General features: G+C 39.8%; 1 protein-coding gene across 1 annotated transcript; it reads right to left on the bottom strand.

Moving 5' to 3' along the window:
• Positions 1-895: 895 nt before the first annotated feature.
• LOC107498635 (cystatin-8-like) lies at positions 896-25,108 on the bottom strand. The gene is made up of 3 exons (XM_016121971.2): positions 21,190-25,108; positions 17,573-17,686; positions 896-7,824 (listed from the first exon to the last, which is right to left on the bottom strand). Exons 1-3 carry the CDS (start codon positions 21,418-21,420, stop codon positions 7,741-7,743), a joined length of 429 nt encoding a protein of 142 aa, XP_015977457.1. The 5' UTR covers positions 21,421-25,108; the 3' UTR covers positions 896-7,740.
• Positions 25,109-26,148: the final 1,040 nt, after the last annotated feature.

The raw sequence follows: 26,148 nt of genomic DNA, 5'->3' as shown, positions 1-26,148 counted from the left end.
GTTCAGGTTTTTCTATCCAGGATCTGGTTCCTACACTGATTTCTGCTAGTCCCTGTTCTGGTAAACAGAAACTCTGATTCTTCTCTGAGTTCTTCAATTTTGAGAACAGCAGTTAGCTCTGTAACTTCCCATTTCTATGAGTCCATGAAGAATTGTCGATTTGCTAGTCTATTCAGCTTTTTGCTTGTTATTAGAATGGAGTGGTAACTTCCAAAGCTCCCAGGATTTTTTTTTAACTTTTTAAAATTAAACTTTTTGTTTTGAGATAACTCTAAATTCATATGCTCTGGAAGAAATAATGCACAGATTCTGTTTATGCTTTATCCAGTTTTCTCCATTGGTAACATCTTGCAAAACTGTAGTCCAATATCACAATCAGAATATTGACAGTGATGAAATCAAAGCGCAGACCTTTCCCTCCCACCACAAGACTCCCTCCTGTTGCCCTTTAGAGCCACACTACTTTTTTCATACTTTCACCCTCTCCTGAATCCCTGGAAATCGCTGACCTGTCCTCCATTTCTATAATTTGTCATTTTGATGCAGAACAGGGTCTGCATCCCTCAAGGAGAGAGACCGAGCCCTGCACTCAGAGAAAAAGAGGGTCCTTTGGAGGAGAGTGTAGAAAGAATTCAACACACATGCTAAAGTTAGAGTCAAAAGGAAAGTTTATTTAAAAAGGGGTTACACTCCACAGACAAAATGTGGTCTCCTCTCAGAGGCAGAGAGTGAAAGGCGCCCAGAGTATTCAGGGAATTGTTTATATATCATTCTTTAGTTCCTGCGAGTTACAGTTTAAATACTTTGCTTACCCATTTCCTTAGATATGGACATACAGTGAGGAAGGGGAAGGGGAAGAGCGAGTAGTGTGAAAGGCCTGCTAGCAGTTCCTAGCCTTTAATCCACAGGTTCCCCATGGTTTTAGCCACAGGGAAAGAACAATTTTATTTGTGTAGGGCAGCCACTTAAAGGCTGTTTCTCCTTCCACAGGTGTGGGGAAGTGAGTTGTTAGCAATCCCAGTAGAACTCTTCCTTTGTTCTGAAGGTATCCTCCTAGCCTGGCTGCTGAGCTGATCAGCATATTGCAGTCCCTGAATATAATTTTCAACATACAAATCCTGCACATGTTTTGTTAGTTTTACAGTATTTCATTTTTTGAGATATTGTATTTTTAACATCAGTGTTCATGTTTATTGCTAAGTATTTGGAAATACAATTGCTGTATTTGTATATTTATCTTGTATTCTGCAACTTTGCTAAACTCAGTTTAGGAATTTTTTTGTAGATGCCTTGGGATTTTTTTACATAGATAATGATATCATTTGTAAATAGGAGTAGCTTTATTTCATCCTTACCAATCTGTATGCTTTTTTATTTCCTTTTCTTACCTTTCTGCACTGGCTAGAACTTCCAGAAGTATCTTGAATAAGAGTGGTGAGACTAAATGTCCTTGCTTTGTTCTTGACTTTTAGGGGAAGGGAAAACATTCAATCTTTCATCATTAAGCATACTATTAGATGCACATTTTGTTTTGTTTTGTTTTGTAGATGTTCTAGATCAAGTAAAGAAAGTTCTTTATCATGTTTTTCTGCGTATACCATGAATGAGTTGAATTTTGTCAAATCTATTTTGCATCAGTTGATATCATGTCATTTTTCTTCTTTATCCTATTAATGTGGTAAATTGCATTGATTGATTTTAAAATATTTAATCAGCCTTGCATCACTAGAATAAACCCCACATGACAGTGGTATGTTATTTATATATATTGCTGAATTCTATTTGTTAATATTTTGCATATATTCATGAGAGATAGTGTAGTTCTCTTCTTTTGTACTATCTTTGGTTTTGTTATCAAAGTAATACTAGCTTACAATGAATTGGAAATATTTCCTCCTCTTCTATATTCTGGAAGAGATTATAAATTTTTGGTAAAATTCTTCACTGAAACCATCTGAGCCTGGAGAGATTTTTTTGAGTTATAAATTCAATTCCATAATAGTTAAAGGGTTATGCAAGTTATCTATTTCATATTGATTTAGTAGTGGTGTTTGTATGTTTTGAGAAATTAGTTTATTTCATCTAAGTTGTCAAATGTGTGAAAGTTGTTCATGGTACAGTTGACCCTCAAGCAATACGAGTTTGAACTGCATGGGTGCAGTGATACATGAATATGTTTCAATCAACAATTTGAAAATAACTCACAGATGAACTGCATAAACTAAAATAGATGATAAAAAGTCATGGTATTGATAAATACAGTACAATACTGCCAATGTATTCCTCTTTTTCATGAGTTTCTTAATAATATTTTCTCTAGCTTACTTTATTGTAAGAATATAGTGTGTATACATATAGCATATACAATGTGCTTAATCGGCTTTATGTAATTGGTAAGGCTTCCAGTTAACAGTGGATTATTAGTTGTTAAGGTTTTGGGGAGTCAAAAGTTATATGTAGACTTTTGACTATGCAAGGGGTCAGTGCTCCTAAATCCTTTAAGCACTGCCTCTAAGTCTTACTCCAGGGGTGGCTGAATTGGGAAACTTCCTGAAGAAATTACCCTTATTTTATCACAAATCTTCTTTGTAAGGAGGGAGTATAGAGGTCTGATCCCCAGAACTTATAAGCAATTCTCTGATCTGCAACTTAGCTTAGGGCCTTCCCTTGCAGGTAAAGTCTGCTGTAACACTCAGCAAATTGAAGCTAGTTTCACCAGTGGTCAAGTTTCCCTTGTTGGCAATGGGCACAATCCAATAGTCCTGCTCTTTATCCACTGTCAAGATAAAGTTGAGTGGGTGATTGCAGAAGGGGCTTCCAATAAGCTTCCTCGTGTATGTGCAGTGTGAGGCCAGATATAGGTCCTGAGTTCTAAGCAGGGAGGGACAGACAAGTTTCTGGAAGAAAAGCAAGCTGAACACCTGCACATGTGTACACCTTGGGGTGTGTCCCTCTGTGTCAGACAGCTCCAGAGGCCTGTCTGCAGTGTGCAAGGTGGGGGTGGTTGGGGCAAGGGACAAGGTTACTGCCGTCCCACAATCTGAGAGTGGCCTACAGATTCACATTCCTGTTCACGTGGATGGGAGGATGCATGCTGCAGATGTGACCTTGTGTCTAGATAAAAGCTGGAGAGCTCCCAAGCTCAAACCCTCCTTATCATACAGTACAAGAACCTTCTGTTCTTTGGGCAAGAATATTGCAGTCTGTTTTGTCCCTGGCCTACTTCAAAGTTGCAACAATCGAACTCTGTGTCAGCTCAGAAATAAAAGTAACTTTAGAACTAACATTTTTAAACTCCTTGGTGGGATAAGGACTACAGTGAGCAAATAGGAGGAGGCAGCAGAGGCAAAGACTCAGATCTTGCCAATTCTACCATTTGTCTCCAAGGCCACTGTCCTAGCCTGACTCTGCCAGTGGTTCACAAATGTAAATGTTCTAACATAGCTGAGACAAGGAACAGTCACCCTTCCCCATATGAAGTGCATTGAAACTGACCCAGCACTTCTACTTCCATCCCCTGCCCTGATTGTCAGCGACTACCACTGATATAGGCAAGCATGTTGTTCTCCCAAATGAAAGGTGAGCTGACTGAGGGCTGAATTATATGGTGAAGGCCTTAAAACTAGAAAATGGCAGAGTTGGGACAAAAATTCCTGTCTTCTTCTAAGCTAGCTGTGGCTGTACCCTTGTGCTTGCAGGTGTCAGCAACCTGAGGCTCAGAGATGCTGGTGTCCATGAGGTGACTGCAGGGCTGACTGTGCTTCTGACCTCACTTCCCATGGCCCAGCCAAAACTCTGAAACTCATTTTCCTTCTTGTGCTCACTGTCAGGCCTGAGAAGGAAAGCTATTAACTGGGACTAGTCATCAGGTAGCAAGGCACTACCTGCCTGCAAAAATGATAAAACATTATGGGAGAGAACCTTTCTCTACCCACCCACCACCTTCTACCACTGAGTCTGGCCTCACAGCCAAAGGCAGCAACCCAGACCATGCAGCTTCTTTGTTCATACTCCATTGCCCCATGCCTCTCTGTCCTCTGTTTCCTATGGCTTCCTAGGGCTCTCATCCTTCCACAGTCCAGGCTGGGCCTCTGGAAATGTGGCCAAAATGTCAAGAGGCTGTCAGTCCCTGGGCAGTGGCACTGACCGAAGGCAAGAACAATGGTTTTTGTAAAATGTCTCTGTCATGGGGTCCAGACTCTGAATGGGGATGCTTCCTGTGTGGCTGGGTCACAGTGTACAGCAGAGAAGGGCCTCATGGTGAGAGAATAAAATGGCTCTGGGCAGGAGTGGGAGCACAAAATGCTCTGTCTGGTCCCCATCACCAGCAATGTCACACCAGGTCAGCAGAGGGGCCTAGTCAGAAAGTTGCCTCTCCTTCCTGATTATCCACATCAATTGATCCACAGGAAAGAACTGATTCCTTGGGGAAGACCTAAAGAGCCTCTCATTTTCCCTAAATGAAGCTGATATCAGCCAGTTGACCTGACCCCAGGATGTCCAGAAGAAGGCTGGTGAACAGGGACACACAAAAAAGGACGTTTGTCAATTCACTTTGGTCCACAGAAAAGAACAGCTAATTTTGAAGGAGAAGAAAATACACTAATAACAAAAATATGGTATCAATTATGCTCAAATGGCCCTTTGATTGTTCGAAAAGAGGAGTTTTGGTTTTGTGACAATAACCATGCACTTGTCACTGGCTGAGACAGAAGATGCTAGGGAGGGAGACCAGAAGTTGTTTTGAACATGCTATATTCAATTGTCTGTCTCAGTCTAGGTCCTACCAGGACATTCCACAGGAGATTTGAGAAGAATTTATAGAAGTGTCATTTACCAAGGAAAACCAACGTGGGAGAGCAAAGGACCTATGGTCAGCTGATGGGCTGGCCATGTTCCCATCCCTCAACCAGAAGAGGTATCTACCATGCTGTCTCAGCAATCCTGCTGGCATTCCTCCTAGCCACAGTCCTGGGCTTCTTGCTCTGTCCTTTCCCTCTTCCCCCGATGATTTCACCATCTCATGGAGTAGAGCCAAATTTTCATCTGCAGGTACTCAAAAAATATGATGCCTTCTGTATTTCATTCACCTTATATAGTTCTTCAACTTTTTTTCCTACTGGATCTATTAACTTCTGACAAAGATATCTCAATCTTCCCATTCTATTTGTGATTTTTATCATTTCTGTAGTATTTGGATTATGTGTCATTCAATGCTATTTTATTTTAGTTTTTATTTTTTGATACTCTAAAATAGGTCTTCTAGGAAAGGATTCTTCATCCCTCACCTAACACTCTACCTTTACCTCTATGGCCTCCCATGGCCCCAGTGATCCTATGTCCCAGATTGAGACAGTGCTTAGGGTCTCGGGCCCACAGGTAGGGTTTCAATAACACCTAGTAGAAGCTGTAAGTCCTATCTCAGGGTGGGGGCTCTTCTCTTTTCTCTTCTACAAAGGAAGTGAGCATGTGTGTATGTGAGTGTGTGTGCGAGTGTGTGTGTGTGAGTGTGTATGTGTGAGAGAGAGAAAGAGAGAAAGAGAGAGGGAGAGAGAGAGAGAGAGATTGAGAGAGAGAGGGCTCCTGTAACATCTTAGCAAAAAGGACATGAAATTCAGCAGTAGGAAAGCGAGGCCTACCTTAAATTTTATTTCATGTTTAAACAGAAAAAATAATGAAAGAGATTTGGAGAGATAGGTTATAAAAGGAAAAGGTTAAATGAAATAAAATTTTAATATAAGTTTAAATATACTTAAAAATAAACCCCTTAACATAAGTACATGTACACAGCATGTCTCTGGGTCCATGTAGGAAGCACCAGCAGGCAGTCACCCCTACCTCTAGCATGTCCAGGCTGGTCCCACGCTACTTGATACCTACCTGCTCTAGAATCTGATTCCTTGTGGTTCTCACTAAACTATCCACAAGGAAGGATAGTTCAAAGGTTAATCCAAAAATACAATCTTTCCTAAGGCACTTAACACATACCTTACACTGTCCCACCAACAGCAAAAACCCACAGAGCTGTAAGCTAATCCAAGTCCTACAAGCCCCTCAAAGGCTAGGTTGTGGGTCTCTGACTCCTAGTGGGGCATTCCACCAATGTATCTAGGGCAGGGGGTAGGAAGTCAACTTTTGATGGAGCCCATCTGACCCACAGGAAAGATTAATTTTTAAGTGAGATAAGTGTATTAGGTCCAAGTAATGTAAAAATCTGTTTCAGATTCAAATTCTGGTCCCTTAGTGTTGTGAGCAAGAAAAGTGGCTACTGAATACCCTTGAATGCATTTGTTTCTTTCCACGATGCCATGTTTATTGAGTGGAATCATCTCAGATAAATGGATAACGTTAACACACAAAACAGAGAGAGGGGAAGTACAAAACAGAGCAAAAGGATAAAAGTCCTAGCATCTCCAAAGTGAGCTCTGTTGACTGGTGGTGTGGAGAGCTGCATGTTGGTTCCAAGCCAGTGGCTACAATGGGCCAGGTCATCAGAGTCTTCGGCTCTCAGCGCACCCATCCGTGAAGCTCTCAGGTTAGGCTTGAGAATCATCTGTCTAAGGTATGCAGCTTATATGGACATTAAAAAGTGGGATCCTTGAGCTTATCAGCTCCTACAGATGAGAGCTGACATTTGTGGTTTTGAGTGGTCTGGTTATAACCCAAGGGTGTTCCCATTATGTGCAAGTTGATATTACTGTCATGAGTCCCATGGAAACCATTTTGTAAAATCTAAAAACTCCTTATTTCTTTATGCTCTATACACTTAGGAGAGACTCTTGAAAGAAGGAAGAAAGAATCAGAGAAGGCTGATGAGGGGAGAGCAGAGAGAGCCAGGGGGAAAGCAAGAGCTTTGCAAGGTGAATGCCACTTGTCCCCTGCCACCCCAAGTGGAATGATGTGTCCCTAACTATGAAACATCAATTGGCTATATCAGAGGAACCAGAGACAAAAATAAATGGCCTTTGAGTTTCATAACCTAATCAGTATGGTGCAGAAATACTAAAATCACCACCACCCTTCAGGCCCTGTGAAGAAAAACCTAACTCTTGCACATTTGAAATACATTTGGCCTCTTGAATTGTACCCAATATCACATTTTAAAAAGATACATCAATTTATTTTAATATAATTGTGGTGAATGCATATAAAATTTACCAACTTAACCATTTTTAAGTGTATGATTTAGTAGTCTTAAGTATATTCACATTGTTGTGCAGCTAATCTCCAAAACTACTTCATCTTTACATAAAAAGAAACACAAATTCCCCCAATTCCCAAAGACCCCACAGGGCTGTTATTTCTGCCAGGGTGTCTCCCAGCCCAAGTGACCTGTCCACTCAGGACACTCGGGGAGAAAGGAGCACCAAGCCAAATGAAGCTTCTAGAAGGAACTTGTTGAGGTAGTACCTACTGGGTTCAGATCTCTGTAAGGGGTTGTTATCCAATCAAAAAGAGATTCCTCAACAGACTTGCAGTGGGGAATGAAATCAGACTTCACTCTATCCTTTGTATTTGGTGATAAACTTATTCCTGGTGGTAGGACATCAGGCTGGCCAAAGACAAGGGGCTCCCTTGATACCAAGAAGGAGAAATTGGACATGCTCATCTCTTGTCACCACCTAATATGAAACCAGAAAACAAAAGAGCAGGCAGAGAGACATGCATGAGGAAAGCAAGTTGGTAAGAGCTCTTTTCACATAGAAAGGCAGAGACTGTGGGGGCATGCTCCAGAATCCCCTAGAAGTCTGCACACTGCTTCTTCATCACAGTGAAATCACCATTCCAGGGGAGTGCTCCAACCAAAAAGCTGCATGTTACTCTCTGAAAAAGACCATCATAACAATAAAAATCAATTATGTGCCCAAAGAAGGAAAAAAATTGTCCTGTTTCTAGGTGTCAGCATTTCCCATCAAAAAATGTTCCAAGGAACCTGCTAGCTGGATGCCATGGACCTCTACAGCCATCAGCAATTGCCGATGACTCTGGAGGAGTCTCTGTTCTCATGCCAACCAATGACAGATAGCAAATACTAACAATCACCATATTTGGGTGGGAGATCAAATGTAATCTTCACTTTTCTTTTAATTCTCTTTAATTTTTTCGACAATGTAATTAAAGCAATGTTACATCAGATATAAAGTAAAGCATGTTATATTAATAAATAATGCCTTTTGATTTAATAGCAAATAAGTCAGGACAAGAGCAATTTAGACAGTTCTAGGGCCTAATATATCTTTCATTTCAAAAAGCCCTTCTCTCCCTTTCAAAATACCATAGAAATAACAAATGAAATATTCTGTGTATGAGTGAAAGATGAATGAATGGATATATGAATGAATGATGGGGTAGATAGAGGGATAGATAGGTGGATGGATGAATAAATGGGTTGAAGAATACATGAATGAGTGGATAGATGGATAAATATAGACAGATGGATGGATGGACAGACAGATGGACAGACAAATGGATGGATTGATAAATAGATAGGCATATGGCAGCCCTGGTAAAACATCAAAGGGACTCTTAAATAATTGACTGGAAATGTAGAGATACTGCCAGGAGCTATGAGACAAATGGAATCAGAGAGAAAGAAGTTTGTTCTCTGTTGAGTATTGGACATATGCAAAGGATGACTGTGGAAGACTCCTTTCCCCACAAACCCACAGAAAAATACTAAATCAAAATGGCTTTATAGGAAAACTACATTAAGCCTTGAGAACCAAAAACTCCCTTGGTTTTTAAACTGATCCGAATGAAAAGCCCCCATTTTTATTATACCAGACCAGAAAACTCCTGAAACCAAATTATAACCCAAACTGCAGGTCTCAAGGCCTATAACAGCAGCAACACCTGAGAATGGCACTAAGACATGCTCACTGCTTAAATGTTTGCCCTAGTAAACAGAATAAAAATCCTTTTAAAAAATATGAGCAGATTCTGGGAAACATGGAGGAGTAAGAGACATCCTTACATCTCTCCCCTTGAAACAACAATAAGTTGAACATCTAAAACTCAACAAAAAACACCAAAACTGCACACCAGAACATCTGAGCATGGGATCTGCACATATGAGCTGCCGCAGGTCAGAATCCCAGGTGTCAAGTGGTGGATTGGGAGAAATAAAAAAGCTGCCTCTCCCAACCTCCAGAGCTCCCTGCAGGAGGAGGGGGAGAGGAAAAGGTGCAGAGACTTCCTTGAACAGTCTTGCCTGGGAGAACTGTGAGTTCCACACAGCCAGTGACAGGGCCCAGTCATCAGAGCAGAAAATACAGAAGTGGGACGGGACTGCAGAGAAACAACAGTTGATTTTTACTGGCCAGGGTTGCAAAACTGAGGCTGAGCCAAAGCCCTAAATTTCCAACCAAGAGATCCTCTTTCCCTATACCCTCTGAGACCTTTCACCACAGAGCCCCAGGGGAATCTGAGCAAATGCTACCAAAACTGTAGCTAACATTGAAAGGGATTGAAGTTGAGGGTAGTGAGCATGATTAAATATTGACAAGAAAATTAAAAAGATTATTAAGGCTTTATATAAAGCAGGCATACAAGAGGCTTAGATGCCACCAACTGTAAAACAAAAGAAAAGGACCTTCTTTGCGGCAAACTAAAAAGAGATATTTATATAATAAATCTTCCTTCTGGAAAAACAGCGGAATACACTTCCATTAATGCCAAGGCAGAAAAATAGTCCATTAAACACCACGAACAACCAAGGTGATAAGGTATCCAAGAAAGAAAAAGAAAAATCTCCAGAAAATAAGTTTACAGACATAGAAATATGCGACTTAAAAGACAGAGAATTCAGGATGGTACTTCTGAAAAAATTCACTGAGTTCCACAACGAGTCATATCAACATTTTCAGGAATTGAAAAAAAACAACTAGATGAGTAGAGCAAGGAGATTGAAACCCTCAAAAAGAACAGAATAGATCTTCTGGAGATAAAAATGCACACTGCAAGAGTTGAAAAATGAAATACCAATAGCAAGCTTAGGAAATAGAGTCAACCAAATGGAGGAAAGGATCAGTGGTACGAAGACAGAAATCTAGAAATAAATCAGAAAAAATAGAGAAACTGAAAAATAAAAAATAATGAAAAAGAAATACAATAACTAGCTGATACCATCAGGAAAGGAAAAGTAAGAATAATGTGTATTATTGGTGAGGAAAAAGAGCAGGGACTAGAAAGTATTTTCAGACAAATAGTTGAGAATTTCCCAAATCTAAGGAATGAGCTGGAGCTTGGAATTCAAGAAGTCAACACCACAACACCCAATTGCCTCAACCCAAAAAGGCCTTCTCCAAGATACATCATATTAAAATTATCAAAAATCAAAAATGAAGACAGAATTCTCAGGGCAGCCAGGGAGAAGAAAACAGTAACTTATAAAGGAAAACCCATTAGATTATCCTCAGACTTCTCAGTGCAAATGTTATAAGCCAGAAAGGAATGAAATCAAATATTTAAACTATTAAGTGAAAGGAACTACCAGCCTAGGATAATATCTCCTAGAATAAAAGGATACAGCTAAGCTCTCCTTTAGAAATGAAGAATAAATGAAGACCTTTCCAGACATACAAAAATTGAGGAAATTCTCCACTATGAGGGCCATACTACAGAAAATAATGAATGGGGTCATCAGCTCACCTAAAACTAAATCTTACACACACACACACACACACACACACACACACACACACACACACACACAAGAATTAGGAGTAAAGTGGGTATCAGGCAAATAGAAGCAGAAGAGTGCAACTGTTACTAAGAACAGAGTATTATAAGCTTAAATAATAAAGAGAATGGCAATAGCAAGATAGTAATGAACGTTCAGCATACATAGGGACAAACTGAGACAACAAGGACTGAAAAAGGGAGGATTCGAAGATCCAGATTCACAAAGGGGAATGGAAATAAGGCATGTGCAGAAGAAAATGAACAACTGTATATATATATATTACTATCCTTTATATATTTTTAATGGTAACCACACAAAGATTCAGAACTGAAGTATATAATATAAAACAAGAACCAGAGGGAAAACCCACAAAAGCCAACCAAAATAAAGAAAACGGAAACACAAAGACAAGGAAGCAATGGAAACACAGAGCTACCAGAAAGCAAGAGATAAAATGGCTATAAGAAGACCTCATATTTCAATAATCAACCTAAAGGTAAATGGACTGAACTCACCAATAAAAAGGCACAGAGTTGCAGAATGGATCCAAAAACAAAACCCCACCATATGCTGCCTCCAAGAAAAACATCTCATGTCCAAAGACCAATATGGACTCAAAGTGAAAGGGCGGAAAATGATATATCAAGCAAATGGCATTCAGAGAAAAGCAAGAGTAGCAAAACTAATATCAGACAAAATAGAATTCAAAATAAAAAAGATAAAGAAAGATACTGAGGGACACTTCATAATGATAAAGGGAATTATGCACCAAGAAGACATAACGCTTATTAAAATCTATGCTCCCAAAAGGAAGCCCAAAATAAGTACAGCAAATACTAAGAAGACTAAAGAGAGAAAAAGACTGAAACACTATCATAATAGGGGACCTAAACACCCTACTATCAGATATGGCCAGATCATCCAAACAGAAAATCAATAAGAAAATAACATCTTTAAATGACACGTTAGACCAACTGGGCATAATTGATATATACAAAGCCTTCCATTCCCAAACAGTTGCTTTTATATTCTTCTCTAGTGCACATGGAACATTCTCAAGAATCGACCACATACTGGGACACAGAGATAGCCTCAACAAATATAAGAGGGTTGAAATCATACCAACCATATTTTCTGCTCATAATGCTTTTTACTAGAGATCAACTGCAAAAAGAAATCATTAAGAACCACAAGTACATGGAAATTAAATAACATGCTACTGAAGAATAACTAGGTCAGGGAATAAATAAAAAGAAAGATTAAGAGATACATAGAAACAAGTGATAATGATAGTACAACATATCAAAACTTTTGGGACATGGCAAAAGCGGTCATAAAAGGAAAGTTCATATTATTACAGGCCTACCTTGAAAAACAAGAACAAACCCAAATAAATAAGTTAATGCTTCATCATAAAAAACTAGAAAGAAAGAACAAATGAAGCCTAAAGTCAAGTCAGCAGAAAGAAAGAAATCATCAAAATTAGAGAAGAAATAAATGAAATTGAAAACAAACAAAAAAATCTAAATAATAAATGCAACAAAGAGCTGGTTCTTTGAGAAGGTTAGTAAAATTCACAAACCCTTGGTTAGACATACTAAAGGAAAAAGAGAAAGGATATAAATAAACAAAATCAGGGATGAAAGTGAGAAAAATATGACAGACAGTGCAGAAATACAAAAGATCATACAAGAATACTATGAAAAGGTATATAATATCAAATTTAATACCTAGAAGAAATGGACCAGTACTTAGAAAAATACAACCTTCCTAGACTGAACCAAGAAGATCTGGAAAATCTAAATAGACCATTCAACAGTATGTAAATTGAAACAATCATAAAAAACCTACCAAAAAGTAAACATCAATGACCAGATGACTTCACCAGTGAATTCTACATTCAAAGATTTAATATCTATTCTCCACAAACTCTTCCAAAAAATCGAAGAGGAGGCAATACTTCCCAAAGCATATTATGTGGCAAATATTACTCTGATACCAAACCTGGTAAAGGTAATACAAAAAAAAAGAAAAGAAAACTACAGACCAATATCTCTCATGAACATAGATGCAAGATCCTAAATAAGATTCTAGTGAACCGAATACAGCAACATATTAAAAATATTATACACCACAATCCAGTGGGCTTCATCCCAGGGTCATAGGGATGGTTCAACATACATGAATCAATTAATGTGATACAGCACATAAACAAATTAAAAAATAAGAATCATATAATCATATTAATAGATACAGCATCCATTTGTGGCCAAAACACTTAACAAAATTGGTATAGAAGGAAAGTACCTTAACATAATAAAGACCACCTATGACAAACCCTCAGCCAACATTATACTTAATGGTGAAAAACTAAAAACCTTCCCTCTAAGATCAGGAAAAAAGACAAGTCTGTCTACTATCGCCACTGTTATTTAATTTAACACTGGAGAGCCTAGCGAGTGCAATCAGACGAGAGAAAGATATAAAAGGCATCCAAATAAGAAACAAAGTCAAACTGTCACCATTTGCAGATGTCATGATTCTTTCTATAGAAAACTGTAAAGACTCCAAAAGAACACTACTAGAAACAGTAAGCAAATACAGACAGTTTAAGTCTCTGGATACAAAATCAATGTTCAAAAATCCATAGTGTTCCTATACTCTAATAATGAAATGTCATAAAAAGAAGTGGAAAAATAATTCCTTTTGCAATTGCAGCAAAAAAATAATGTACCTAGGAATAAATCGAACAAAACATGTGAAAGACCTATATAATGAAAACTATAAGACCCTATTTAAAAGAAATCAAGGAAGATACAAAAAAATGGAAAGATAGTTCATGTCCTTGGATTGGAAGAATCAACATAGTTAAAATAACTTTAATCAACATAGTTAAAATAACTTTATTACCTAAAGCATTATACAGATTCAATGCAATCCCCATCAAAATCCCATCAGCATTTTTTAAAGAAATAGAACAAAAAATCATTAGATTTGTATGGAAGCACAGAAGACCCTAAATTGCCAAAGCCATCCTATGCCTTGACTTCAAATTATACTACAAAGTGACAGTAATCTGAACGGCATGGTATTGGAAGCGAAACAGGCACACAGACCAGTGGAACAGAATTGAGAGTCCAGAAGTAAACCCATATTTACATGGGCAAATAATTTTTGACAAAAAGCCAAAAATATACAGTAGAGAAGGGAAAGCCTCTTCTATAAATGGTGCTAGGAAAACTAGAAGGCCTCTTGCAAAAAAAAAAAAAATGATCCTAGACTGTTGTCTATCACCACACACAAAAATTGACTCAAAATGGTTTAAGGACCTGAGTATAAGACCTATAACAATAAAATGTATAGGAGAAAACATAGGAACAAAACTCAAAGACCTTGGACTTAAAGAGGATTTTGTGAACTTGACCACAAAGGTAAGGGAAGTAAAAGCAAAAATAAATGAATGGGACTACATAAAATTGAAAAGCTTCTCAGATAAAGAAATTGTCAACAAAGTAAAGAGACAACCATCGAATGGGAAAATATATTTGCAAGCAACACCTCTGATAAGGGCCTAATACCCAAAATATACAAAGAACTCATATGACTCAACAACAACAACAAAAAAAACGATCCAATCAAAAAAAATGGGCAGAGAACCTGAACAGACACTTCTCCCTAGAGCATATACAAATGGCCAACAAATATATGAAAAGATGCCAACATCACTAGCTATAGGGAAATTCAAATCAAAACCACAATGAGATATCATCTCATACCAGTTAGAATAGCTTTAATCAACAGAACAAGTAATAACAAATGTTGGAGGGAATGCAGAAAAAGAAGAACCCTCAGACATTGTTGGTGGGACTGCAAATTGTTACAGCCACTATGGAAAATAGTATGGACGTTCCTGAAAAAACTAAGACTTGATATACTATATGGTCCAACAATCCCTCTACTGGGTATTTACCCCCAAGTCTTGAAAACACATATCCTAAAGATATTTGCACACCTGTGTTCATAGCAGCATTATTCACAATGGCCACATCATGGAAGCAACCGAAGTGTCCTACGACAGATGATTGGCTAAAGAAGCTGTGGTACATATATACAATGGAATATTATTCAACCGTAAGAAGAGATGAAATACTGCCATTTGCAACAACATGGATAGACCTTGAAATTATCATATTAAGCAAAATAAGTCAGACAGAAAAAGTTGAAAATCACATGATATCACTTATATGTGGGATATAAACCTAAAAGCAACAACTGAAGTGGACAAACAGAGACTCATGGACATGAACTATAGACTAGTGATTACCAGATAGTAGGGTGTGAGGGAGGATGGGAGTGGTAGATGTGTTAAAGGGGGTCCAATATACGGGGGAGGGGGAAAGCTGGTAAAGGGGATCAATTACATGGTAGCTGAAGGAAACTGGACTTTAGGTGGTAAACACACAATAGAATATACAGATGTCAAGTTATAATGTATACCTGAAAATTATGTAATTGTATTAACCAATGTTACTTCAATAAACTTAATAAAAATTTTTTTTTAATCTGAGCAAATTAAAGGCAGCTGCATATTAACTTGAGGCTGCACAGTACTTCTCAGACTTTCTCAGTGATACAAAGTATGTAGAGTGCCTATATCTGTAAATTCTGATTCAATAGGTTTAGGATGAGGCCATGGAACTAGTGTGTGTATGTGTGTGTGCATGTGTTTACCTCATGCTCCAATGAATCTTAAGACTAGGAAAGTTTGAAAGTGCTAAATATATATAAAGGAAAATTTCTAAATAACAAAGTAGCATATTGAATCGCACTGCATTCTAACAGATGAGTGCAGTCACAATCCATCACAACCTGGGGCCAACAGAACAACAGTCACAAATAAATGGCAAGAAGAAGGGTTAATTCGCCATCAACGAGGTAGTGACTGAGAATACACCATTAGTGTTCACAAGTATATCTATGGAGTGACCTTCAAGAAGTGCACCCCTCGGCACTCAGAGAGAGCTGGAAATTTACAATGAAAGAGATGGGAATGCCAGATGTACTCATCAACACCAGGTTCTGCAAAGCTGTCGAGGTCAAAGAAATAAGTAATGTTCTATACTGTGTGTTGTCCCAAAAATGTAACAAAGATAAAAATTTACCAAACTAACATGTACTGGTTTCCTAGGTACCAGTCACCACTTTCAAAACCCTTCAGTCAATGTGAATTGAGAACAGTCAAATGAAGTTATGAAACCACACACACACACACACACACACACACACACACACACACACAAAGACAAGTACATCATATTCTAGATATGTCAGAATGACTCAATACTAGGCAATCTGTTATTTTAGTTTATTGCATTAATGAGTCGAAGAAGAAAAATTAGTCAACATACTTGGTAGGTGCTGAAAAAATAATTAATAGGAGAAAATATTGTTAATTTAAAAAATAACTTTGTAAAGAGGGATTTGGAGGAACTTCAGGAATCAGCACTTGATATAATATTTAATAATAGGATATAAATACTGAAAACATTCCCATTAAAGTAGGAATAAGAACAACTGCTCAGCATTATTACTCTTCAGCATTATTCTAAGACTTGGAAAGAAAGTTTTCAGTGTTAATAAGTATGCATTTAAAAACGTGGATTTTAAAACCAAGATGATCCATGGAAACCTTATAGACAATAAGTGAGCTCCTTGAGGACAATTCTCCTTAATTCTCTTTAATATTTTCTACAAACATGTAAAAGCAACAATTTTCCTATAACCCCAATGAACCCAATAGAAAATATAAGTTTAAACTGACCATAATTTTACTAACAATAAAAGATAACAAAACTAACATAAAAGATCAGATAGCATTAAGACAAGCTCACTGTTTAAATTCTGGTCCTGAGGGGTGTCTCCTATTCACTAGATGTGATCGGGTTCGTTCAGTTTGGCACACAGAGACAGTTTCACTCAGACACATTGGGAGTCCACTTTGTTAACCGGCTTTTGCAATTTCCTGCGCCATGGCTACAGAAGGTAGTGGTTCTCACATTATGATCCCAAGGTCAGAAGCGATAGCATCACCTAGGAACTTGCTAAGAACGCAAATTCTTGGATCCCACTCCAGGAACAATGAATCAGAAACTGCGGGTGGGATGCAGTCATCTAAATTTATCAAGGCCTCCATGTGATGCCCACTCATGTTAAAGAAAGTAGTAAAAACCAGAAAACCTGGGGCCTTCACCAATCTCAGATTAAGCGCTTGGATGAATCCAAGGCGACCCTATCTGAAGACAAAAATACAAGCTTGAGGCCAAAGGCCCCTAAGCCAAGTCAGCCCTTTGGTGGAGACTTCGGACCTTCATGGAAACTATGGCTGAGCCTAGCAAAAATCAACAGTAAGCCTGGGATGAGATCACTATCTGGACTAGTCACTGCTAATCTTCAGAATAGCACCTGATGCAAAAGCAAGTGTGATGAGTAGGTGAGTGAATGAACAAGTTTCTTTTTGTAATTTCACAAGGATGAACCATGGAGCCAGCAATAGTTGAGTTGCTCACCTAGGTCCAAGAGGGCAGACTTTCAGTGAATATGCATTGGCAAGTTTTACTGCACCAAGAGGCCAGAGTTGGTGGAGACCTTGTAATAAGTGTGACCTTAACAGCATCCCATCCCTAGGACAAGGGTGGAGAAAAACTCATATGGGTCCACCACATTCTGCTGCCCTATACTCTCTGCTCTAAAAACCACAAGGTTGGCTACTTCTGGGGATAAATATTGAGAGTGATTTAGACCTCAAAGAGAGAGTCCGGGCACCTCAAGTTCTTCTATTTGGGACTCAGGGCAGCCATGATCATCACAGACAGTTGGTTTGTCACTTACCTTTTCCATTTTGGAGTTTTCTTGAATAAAACAGTTTTCACTATTGTTTGAAAGTTTTCTGCAATTGCTGCGGGCAATTTCAACATCAATAAAGTACTCCAAACGGTCTGTGATCTGTCAATTAGCAATCGTGCAATTTTATTCAAAAAGTTGTATTTTACTTTTTAAAAGTTTTAGCAAACACTAAAAAAATTCACTTTCACTCTCATCCTATCTCCTATCTCCTACACTGTCTCCCTGCTCTGATGCCTACTACCTGGATTCCTTTGCATGCTGATACCAATGGCAACTCTGGCCACCCTACCTGGAGCTGTATACTCAGGGAAAAGGCTCCTTTCTAGTGTGGGGCCTCCTGGAAGGCAAAGCTTTCTAATTCTATTTTCTATCCCAAAGTCTAGGGCATGCTGCTTGCTCAGTGAACGGTTAGGGGAGAAAACTGAGGTCACCAGAACCATTAGCTCCTCTGGGCCCAAGATGTCACAGGTTCACATGGACCAGACAGAATGATAGATACCTCCACCATACTGGACCCCTTCTCTGATTCCTTTTCCTCATACACACTGCCGCTCAGATTCTGTCATCTGATTAAATCTGCCTCCTGGGGCTTTCCTACTCAAGGCACCTCGCACCACCTCAACAAGCAGTCCTTAATGGGCCATGTCAAGGGAATTTGTCTTTCTGTTTCCTGTTGAGTATTTAGTAAGGAGGGCAGCAGTAGGTTTGTAACAAGACACAGGTATTGGCTGAATACGTTAATAATTGAGCGCAGTGAAGGCTACTCATGGAGTCCACTTAAATCTGCCTTTATCTGATTTTAAAAGATCACAGCAGGATATGAAAGGGATATCTGTGACTTAATTCCAGCTTCCCCTGGCCTCCCCTTTTTCTACCACCTGTCCTCATTGCCATGTCTAAGCCTTTGATAAATTTATGTTAAATTTTGGCTGTATTCAGAAGAATTAACAAGGGAGACTTTGGTCTGTGGTGGAGGAGAAGCTGGTTAGGTGACAACAAAAAGTGACCAGCAGAGCTGCCTCTTGGGTTTGAAAGTTAACTTTGTATTTAGAGAACCTCAAAAATACCATGGAGTTGAACCTGATCACCAGCAGAACATCCCGTTAGTCATAGTACTTGCTGACCCTCAGCAGAGCTCTCTCTCTCTCTGTCGCACACTATTCTCAGGGCTTTGCACACAATAACTCAGTTACCTGCACACATAACCTCTGGGGTAAGGCTGTCACTATCACTTATTTTCAGGTAAGGAAACTGAAGCATATAGGAACTAAGTAACTTTCCATCTAGCAGTCAGCCAACCCGGGGCTCAGACAAGGTGTCCTGGCATAAGAACTTGCATCCCTGAACACCATGCTCACTCCTCTCTTGTTTTGCCCTCTGTTCCTCATCCACAGAAGACAGAGGATTGCTATGTGCTGATTCCAGGGAAACAGGAACCTGAACTGTGGGAAAGCTGAGTGCCATCTGGTTACATGGACACCTTGACTGAATCTGCACAAACTCTTTTAAAAATAAGTTAACCAGAATGACAGTTTTAAAACCCAAATCTTATCACATGAATCCTGAGAACGCCCTGACCTCATGGTTTTGTTTTTTCTTTTCTTTTCTTTCTTTTCTTTTCTTTTTTTTTTTTTTGGCTTTCTAGTGCTGCTAAAATAGAGCAAGCTTACAAGGCCAGGGAGGGTGGTCCCTGTGCCTCTCTCTAGCACGTAAGTGGTTGCTGAGTTGCCAAATGGGGCCCTGCTCCTTTCCACTGGCAGCCTGCTATTTCTAACTGCTTTTCCCCACCCCCACGAGCAGATCCTATGAGCGGTGCCCCATGCTCCATGCTGTTCCTAAACACACTGCCACTTCCTGGGGCTCCCTACTGGGGGCTTCCTTGACACCAACAGGATCTAATGGCTCCCAGAGTAGTTCCTGGCCAATGTTGAATGGGAGTTCATGGCTAAGTAACCCGGCTTCTCACCTAAAGGGTGGCTCAACTGCAGGCTCTGTGCTGTATCCATGAGGCCCCAGGGAGACTGAGCCCAGCTGCCCAAGGTAGTAACCTGCTCAATGATTTACCCTGCACTGGCTGCCTCCCTGCTTCCCCTCACTTTCCCTCTGGCCTCCTGGTTCTTCCTGGGATAGTCTCCCAAATAATTGTAATTGAATTGAATAGCACTAGGGTCCACTTCTGGGAAACCCAAACTAAAATTCTTCCCAGCAGCCTACTTCACTTATTTTACTCCTAGTCTGCCCTCAGGCAGCATTATCAACAGAACCCCCTAAAGAAGTGATTCTCAGCCTTGTCTGCATATGGGAATCACCTGGAGAGTCTTAATACCTACTAAGACCTTGGTCCCACCCAGAAATTCTCATTTAATTGATAAGGGTGCAGGAGGACTTTTACAAGCTCCTCAGGTTAGAAAGGCTGTCTGAAAAAACCTTCCCCTGACACCCAGGCCCTGTATTTCATGCCACCAGAACAAACATCATAACTCTCATTCCTGGCTTAGTAATTCTTCTTTCTAATTAGACTACTGACGCCCTAAGGGTTGTGATCATTTCTATCAAGCTCACTGCCCCATCTACAGTGGCTAACATAATAGTGGCTTAGAAGAAACTTGCTGAATGTATATGCTACTTGGGTACCAAAGAAAGACAACTATGAAGGGGGCTAGGGAAGTTATAAGACTCAGGATCCATTCCTTTATCTCAAAAGGTTGAGAGAGTTTGCCTCTGGATAGATTGTGGTATGTACCCAATCAATAAAGCTTGCTGCACAGTCAGCATAATGTACGGCAAATATGGTGCTCATGGCTTGTGTGTTCCCAAAGAGACGAGGTCATAAATGCCAACATGTAAAGTGGCCCAACTCCTGATAACAGAGGCAGACTGGAGAGTGTAAAAACTGAAATATGTTCTGCCAATGTGACCTATATGTTTGGTCTTTTTACAACTTATTCCTGCAAGTTTCATGATGCAATTATAAGTCACACTACCAACCAACCACTGATGCTGAATTCCAACACTGAGATCCTTTTCTTAAGCACAGCAGCCAAGGCCATGTGTTGCAAATTCCAGAAAGCATCAACCACACTAGTACCCAAGTCAACAATGCTTCCCAGAGTTGAACAACTTGTGGTCCTATGAGGAGGGATACATTTTTATAAACATAAAATGAGAATGTCTCCACTTTCACTAAATGAATGTTGGATTAAAAGTATTAAAGAATACAGGAGGAGGCACTTTATTAGCCTATTCATTAGATAGTGCTACATGTCTCTTTTCAATCCCTTATTTCTTGCTATGCAGATGGATTGAAATGCTGCCCATTCACAATGCTCAATTTGTCTCCCAATAACCTTAACAAATACAAATCATGAACATTCGATTTGCAATTTTGTGATTAAATGAGTTAATAATACGTATAAATTACTTAGAACAATAGTCCAAGCATATATACAAAGTGCACTTATGTTATAATATGCAAGTGTATATGCTCTTGAGCACTCACATATTTAGGATTTTACCAATATTTCTTTTTCATGCTCTCTCTTTCAGACAGACTTTAATCTGTACTGTATTCAAGTATGCATATTGAGGGAGAACATTTTTACCTGCAGCTGGACTTGCACTATCTTGACCACCTGGAAGATGTATTTATCCTCACTCTCTTTGTTGTACTCTTGCATGGCAAACCACAAACACTGCTTCACATTGGCATTCGAGGCATCAATGACTTTTAATTCCCTTAATACCTTGACCTTATTCTTGTCCGGGTCTGTGCTGCCCACCAGGGCTACCAGAAGGGTGAGCAGGATCAGGCAGGAGTCTTGGAGACCAGTCATGTTTCCTCCGTCCAAGGGCAGAGGTGAGCCTCTTTGTCCTCTCAGGGCTGGAGCTGCAGGTGAGGTGGGGTGGCAACTGCTGCTGCTATAGGTTAAAAAATCTTACTATGACAGCATCAGCCCGGCTGGATTAAAGACAGAGCCATTAGGGTCATCTGTAGGGCTACCCCTCTCCTCCAAGAAACCCACTCACAAGAAGCTATTAGGACTCTCTGCTCCCAGACATTTACCTTCCTTATCTTGGATGTAGTCTGTGGTTTCAGAGAGAGCACTTAGCCCAGATGTGCCCATACCTACCTTGTGCACCTAACTGCCTACTCCTGCTTCTGTGTCTCAGGCCTATAAGATGTGACTGTAAGAATATTCCTGCCCCAGTTTCCTGGCTCCAGCCCTAAGTGGACTTTCCAGCCTTTCTCACCACAGACCGCTCCTTCCTTTCTGTGAAGTTTGGCTCTAACCCAGGAACCAGCCATGATTCTCCTGAGTCCTCAGCTTGCGCTCTCAGCTTGCACTTATGCCTCCCTCACTCCTTATCTCTGGTTTCTCTTCACCTTCTGAGTCCATGCTCCTGCAGGTAGGTCACACTTTGTGATGTAATCCAGCACCTGTGACTTTGTCTTCCTGAGGGCACCTCTTACCTGCCAGGCATTGGCCTTCAGTCCAGGAAAGCACCTCCTGCTTCTGCCCTCAGAGCGGGAGCCTCTCAGAAGTCTTTTGCTCACCTGCGCCATGACCTTGGCTTCCTAAATGCCTGGCCTTTGGACTCCCTCAAGCCTATAGCATATCTCCCCACTGTCCCATCACGAAGTGAGTCACATGGTCCACAATGGCACCCAGGCCTGCGAGGTGCATATACTCTGGGCTCTTAGAGATTCTGTTTCTCTGTAAAAATTCCAAATCAATGTCCATCAAGTTCTCTCTTTGCATGCAGAGAGGTGGGCATTTGTCCCAGCATGCAAAGATTGCTGGGCTCTTGACCATGAGGAAAAAACAGACAGGCATGAATCTGCAAGGCAGGTTGTAGAACACTACAGAGTGTGAATATGTCATATTGCATTTAAACTCTCTATGGATGGAAGTTTTGGTTGTTTCCCATATTTGGCTGTTACAAACAGTGCTATAGTGTACAATACTTACCCAATATTTTTGCAAAACTATAGGAGTATTTTTGTACAATAAGAGACTAGATGGAGAATCGATATCAAAGCTTCATATAAGTTTAAATTTAGTATGTATTGCCAAATTGATAGTCACTTGCTAGTGAAGTATTCATGATTTTCAAATCTTGCTGCATGTTAAAAGCATGTGGAGAGTTTCGAAAAGTACCCAGGCCATTCCCACTAATAAAATCAAACTCTGAAAGAGGGTCTGGAAATCCGCATTTTTAAAAGTTCCCTGCACAGGCTGCAATGCACAGCCAGGTTTGAGAACCAGCATCTTCGCTTCTTGAATATTAATGTACATGTGAACCTCACATCCCCAGGCAGAGTTGGCCTCCTCTTAGGAGCTTGGAGGTGCCACTGCTGGATGTTCTTCCCTCACCTCTACTCATTGGCTCTTCCTGCCCTTGAAGTATCAACTCAAATGTCATTTCTATCAACCTCACTCACCCAACTCTAAAATGCCCCTCCCAGCTACTCTTTGGTACTCCCAGATACTCTTCCAGCATTCCCAACTACTCTTCCAAATATTTCCAGCTACTATTTCAGCCATAGTCAAAACTAATCTTGTTTTCATCACCCTGTGCATTGCCTTCAGGTTATTTATTATAACCTGCAGTCATTTATTGGTAAATTTCTTTATTGTCTGTCTTTCTACACCCCAGAAGCTAGAACAAGGCTAGGTATGAAATATATTTTAATATTTGTTGAGTGAATAAACAACAGTTTTGCTTTGATGAAAAAATTTATTTCCAATTTTTCTTTATATTTATATCTTTTCTAATTTTCTATATTACATATACATTACTTCAACAATTATGAGGAAATAACCTTAGCATGGATATGATGATATGTAAATAAAAATGAGATTAGACTTCTAGTCAAGATATCAGAGCAGGTAGACATTTTGCTCACCTTCTCCCATGACCACATCAAAATGACAACTAAATTTTAGAATAATCTTCACTGAAGACCACCTGAAAACTAGCTGAAAAAAACTTCTATAACTAAAGATATAAAGTAGAAGCCACACTGACACTGCTAGGAGGACTGGAGATAACAAAGCAAGCATGTCCCACACTCATGTGCGGCAGTTAAGAATCAGAAAAGATATCTCTGCTGCAGAGGTTTTCCCTAAGAACCAAGGGGTCCCAGCCACACCCAGGAGTCCCCAGCCCAGGACACCAGTGCTTGGAAGATAAGTCCCCATAACATCTGGCTGTGAAAACAAGTGAGGTTTGTGTCTGAGAAAAACAATTGGTTGTCAGAAACCTAGGAACTGCAGGTCTTAAAGGGCCTGCTCAGAGATGCACTTAATCTCAAACTCACCGAGAGCTACAGTGCAGCTGAAAAAGTGCCAGGGACAAACACAGAAGACTTGTCTGAACTAACTTCAGAGCAAGGGCTAGAAGGGCAGAGGTCAAGGCAGCTTTCTCCAAGACAGAAGTGATGGCAGATGTCATTTCTCTTTTGTCGAGCCCTCTCCACACCCAGCCAGCAGACATAGGTGGATGCCAAATTTCATATCCCATTAATCTAGCTAACACCATTCACCATGCCCTGATGATTCTCTGAGGACCCAGCCCAACCAACAAGCACAACCTCCCAAGCAGCTTTCACAGGCTTTTCCACATGAACAGTCTGCCTCCACTTATGCTTCAGACTTTTCTAAAATGTCTTGAAGACCCACAAATACCAAAGAAAAGGCAGTTGGGCTCAATGTGCCCTATATCACTTTGTATGTGACCTCGAAACCCAGCACAGGTTGCTACCAACCACAGATCACTTTATAGCTGCTGCAGGAGGCCCTGGGCTTGGCAGAGGCAGCTTCTGATCTTGGCATATAACATTATCCCTCCCAAGAGACCCCAGAACCAACATACCTGTGGCCAGCTTCAGACCACACCAGAACACCATCTGACCAGCTCCACAAATGGCAGACATGGCAGACACCAGAACCCCAAAGCAAATCCAGCTTCATAGGGTCAACCCCCACACAACAGTTCATCTGCTGTAATTGTGGCCAGCCCTCACAGCCATCAGCCTAGGAGGCAATCTCATCTACTGACATACCAACAGCAATCAAGGCTGAACTATAACAGAGCAGATATAACCCACACAATGGACAGCCTGGAGAATCTGGCTCAGGTGGACAGAGAGACTGCTCCACTGGGTTCCACAGGACACCTACTACATAAGGCTACCCTGCAAAGAATAGGAGACATAGCAGATCTACCTAATACATAGAAACAAACACAGAGAGGCAGCCAAACTGAGGAGACAAAGAAACATGTCCCAAATGAAAGAACAGAACAAAACTTTAGGAAAAGAACTAAATGAAATGGAGGCAAGCGACGAAAACATTGGTATAAGGATGTCAATGAGCTTTTGGGAAGAATTGATCATCTCAGTGAGAATTTACACAGAGAGATTGAAGCCATAAAAAAGAACCAGTCAGAAATAAATAATACAATAACTGAAATGAAAAACATATGTTAATTTGTATACCAGTGTTCGTAGCAGCATTATTCATGGTGGCTAGGACATAGAAGCAACCAAAGAGTCCTACAACAGACAATTGAATAAAGAAGATGTGGTATGTATATACAACAGAATATTACTTAGCCATAAGAAGATATGAAATACTGTTATTTGTGCCTATGTGGATGGACCTTAAAATAATCATTCCAAGTGAAATAAGCCAGATAGAAAAAGTTGAAAACCACACAATATCACTTATACGTGGGATATAAACCTAAAAGCAATAAATGAATAGGAAAAACAAGCAGAGACTCATGAACATGGACAATAGAGGGTGGGAGGAGGGGAGAGGGAAGAAGTAAATGAGGTAGAAGGGGTCAATTATGTAATGACAGAAAGAAATCTAACTATAGGCGGTGAACACACAATGCAATATGTGTGTGTGTATGTGTGTATGCCTTACTATTGAATTGTATGCCTGAAACTTGCTGAATTTTACCGACTAATGTCACCAAAATAAAAATTAAAATTTTTAAAAATTAAAAAATTAAAAAATATATACATTAGATGGAATCAAAAGCCAATTAGATGAACTAGAGGGTAGAACCAGTGATCTGGAAGACAAAATAGTAGAAAACACCCAATTGGAAAAACAAAAAGAAAAAAGAATCAAAAGAAAAAAAAAGAGGATAGTTTAAGAGACCTCTGAAACAACATTAAGTGTAGCAATATTCACATCATAGGGTACCAGAAGCAGAAGAGAGAGAGCAAGGGATTGAAGACCTATTTAAAGAAATAGTGACAGAAACTTCCCTAACCTGGAGAAGGAAATAAACACACAAGTTTAGGTAGTACAGAGAATCCCAAACGAGATGAACCCAAAGAGATCCACACCAGGACACATAATAATTAAAATGAATGGATCTTAAAGTTATCATGCTAGGTGAAATAAATCAAACAGAAAAAGTGGAGAACCGTATGATTTTACTCATATGTGGGATATAAAACAAAAACACAAGAAAGCAACAGATGAACAAGACAAACAAACAGAGATTCAGAGACATGGACAGTGGATTAGTGGAGAGGG

Source organism: Rousettus aegyptiacus, unplaced genomic scaffold (assembly GCF_014176215.1).
Source record: "Rousettus aegyptiacus isolate mRouAeg1 unplaced genomic scaffold, mRouAeg1.p scaffold_m13_p_12, whole genome shotgun sequence".
NCBI lineage: Eukaryota > Metazoa > Chordata > Mammalia > Chiroptera > Pteropodidae > Rousettus > Rousettus aegyptiacus.
This window is presented reverse-complemented; position numbering and strand designations above follow the sequence as displayed.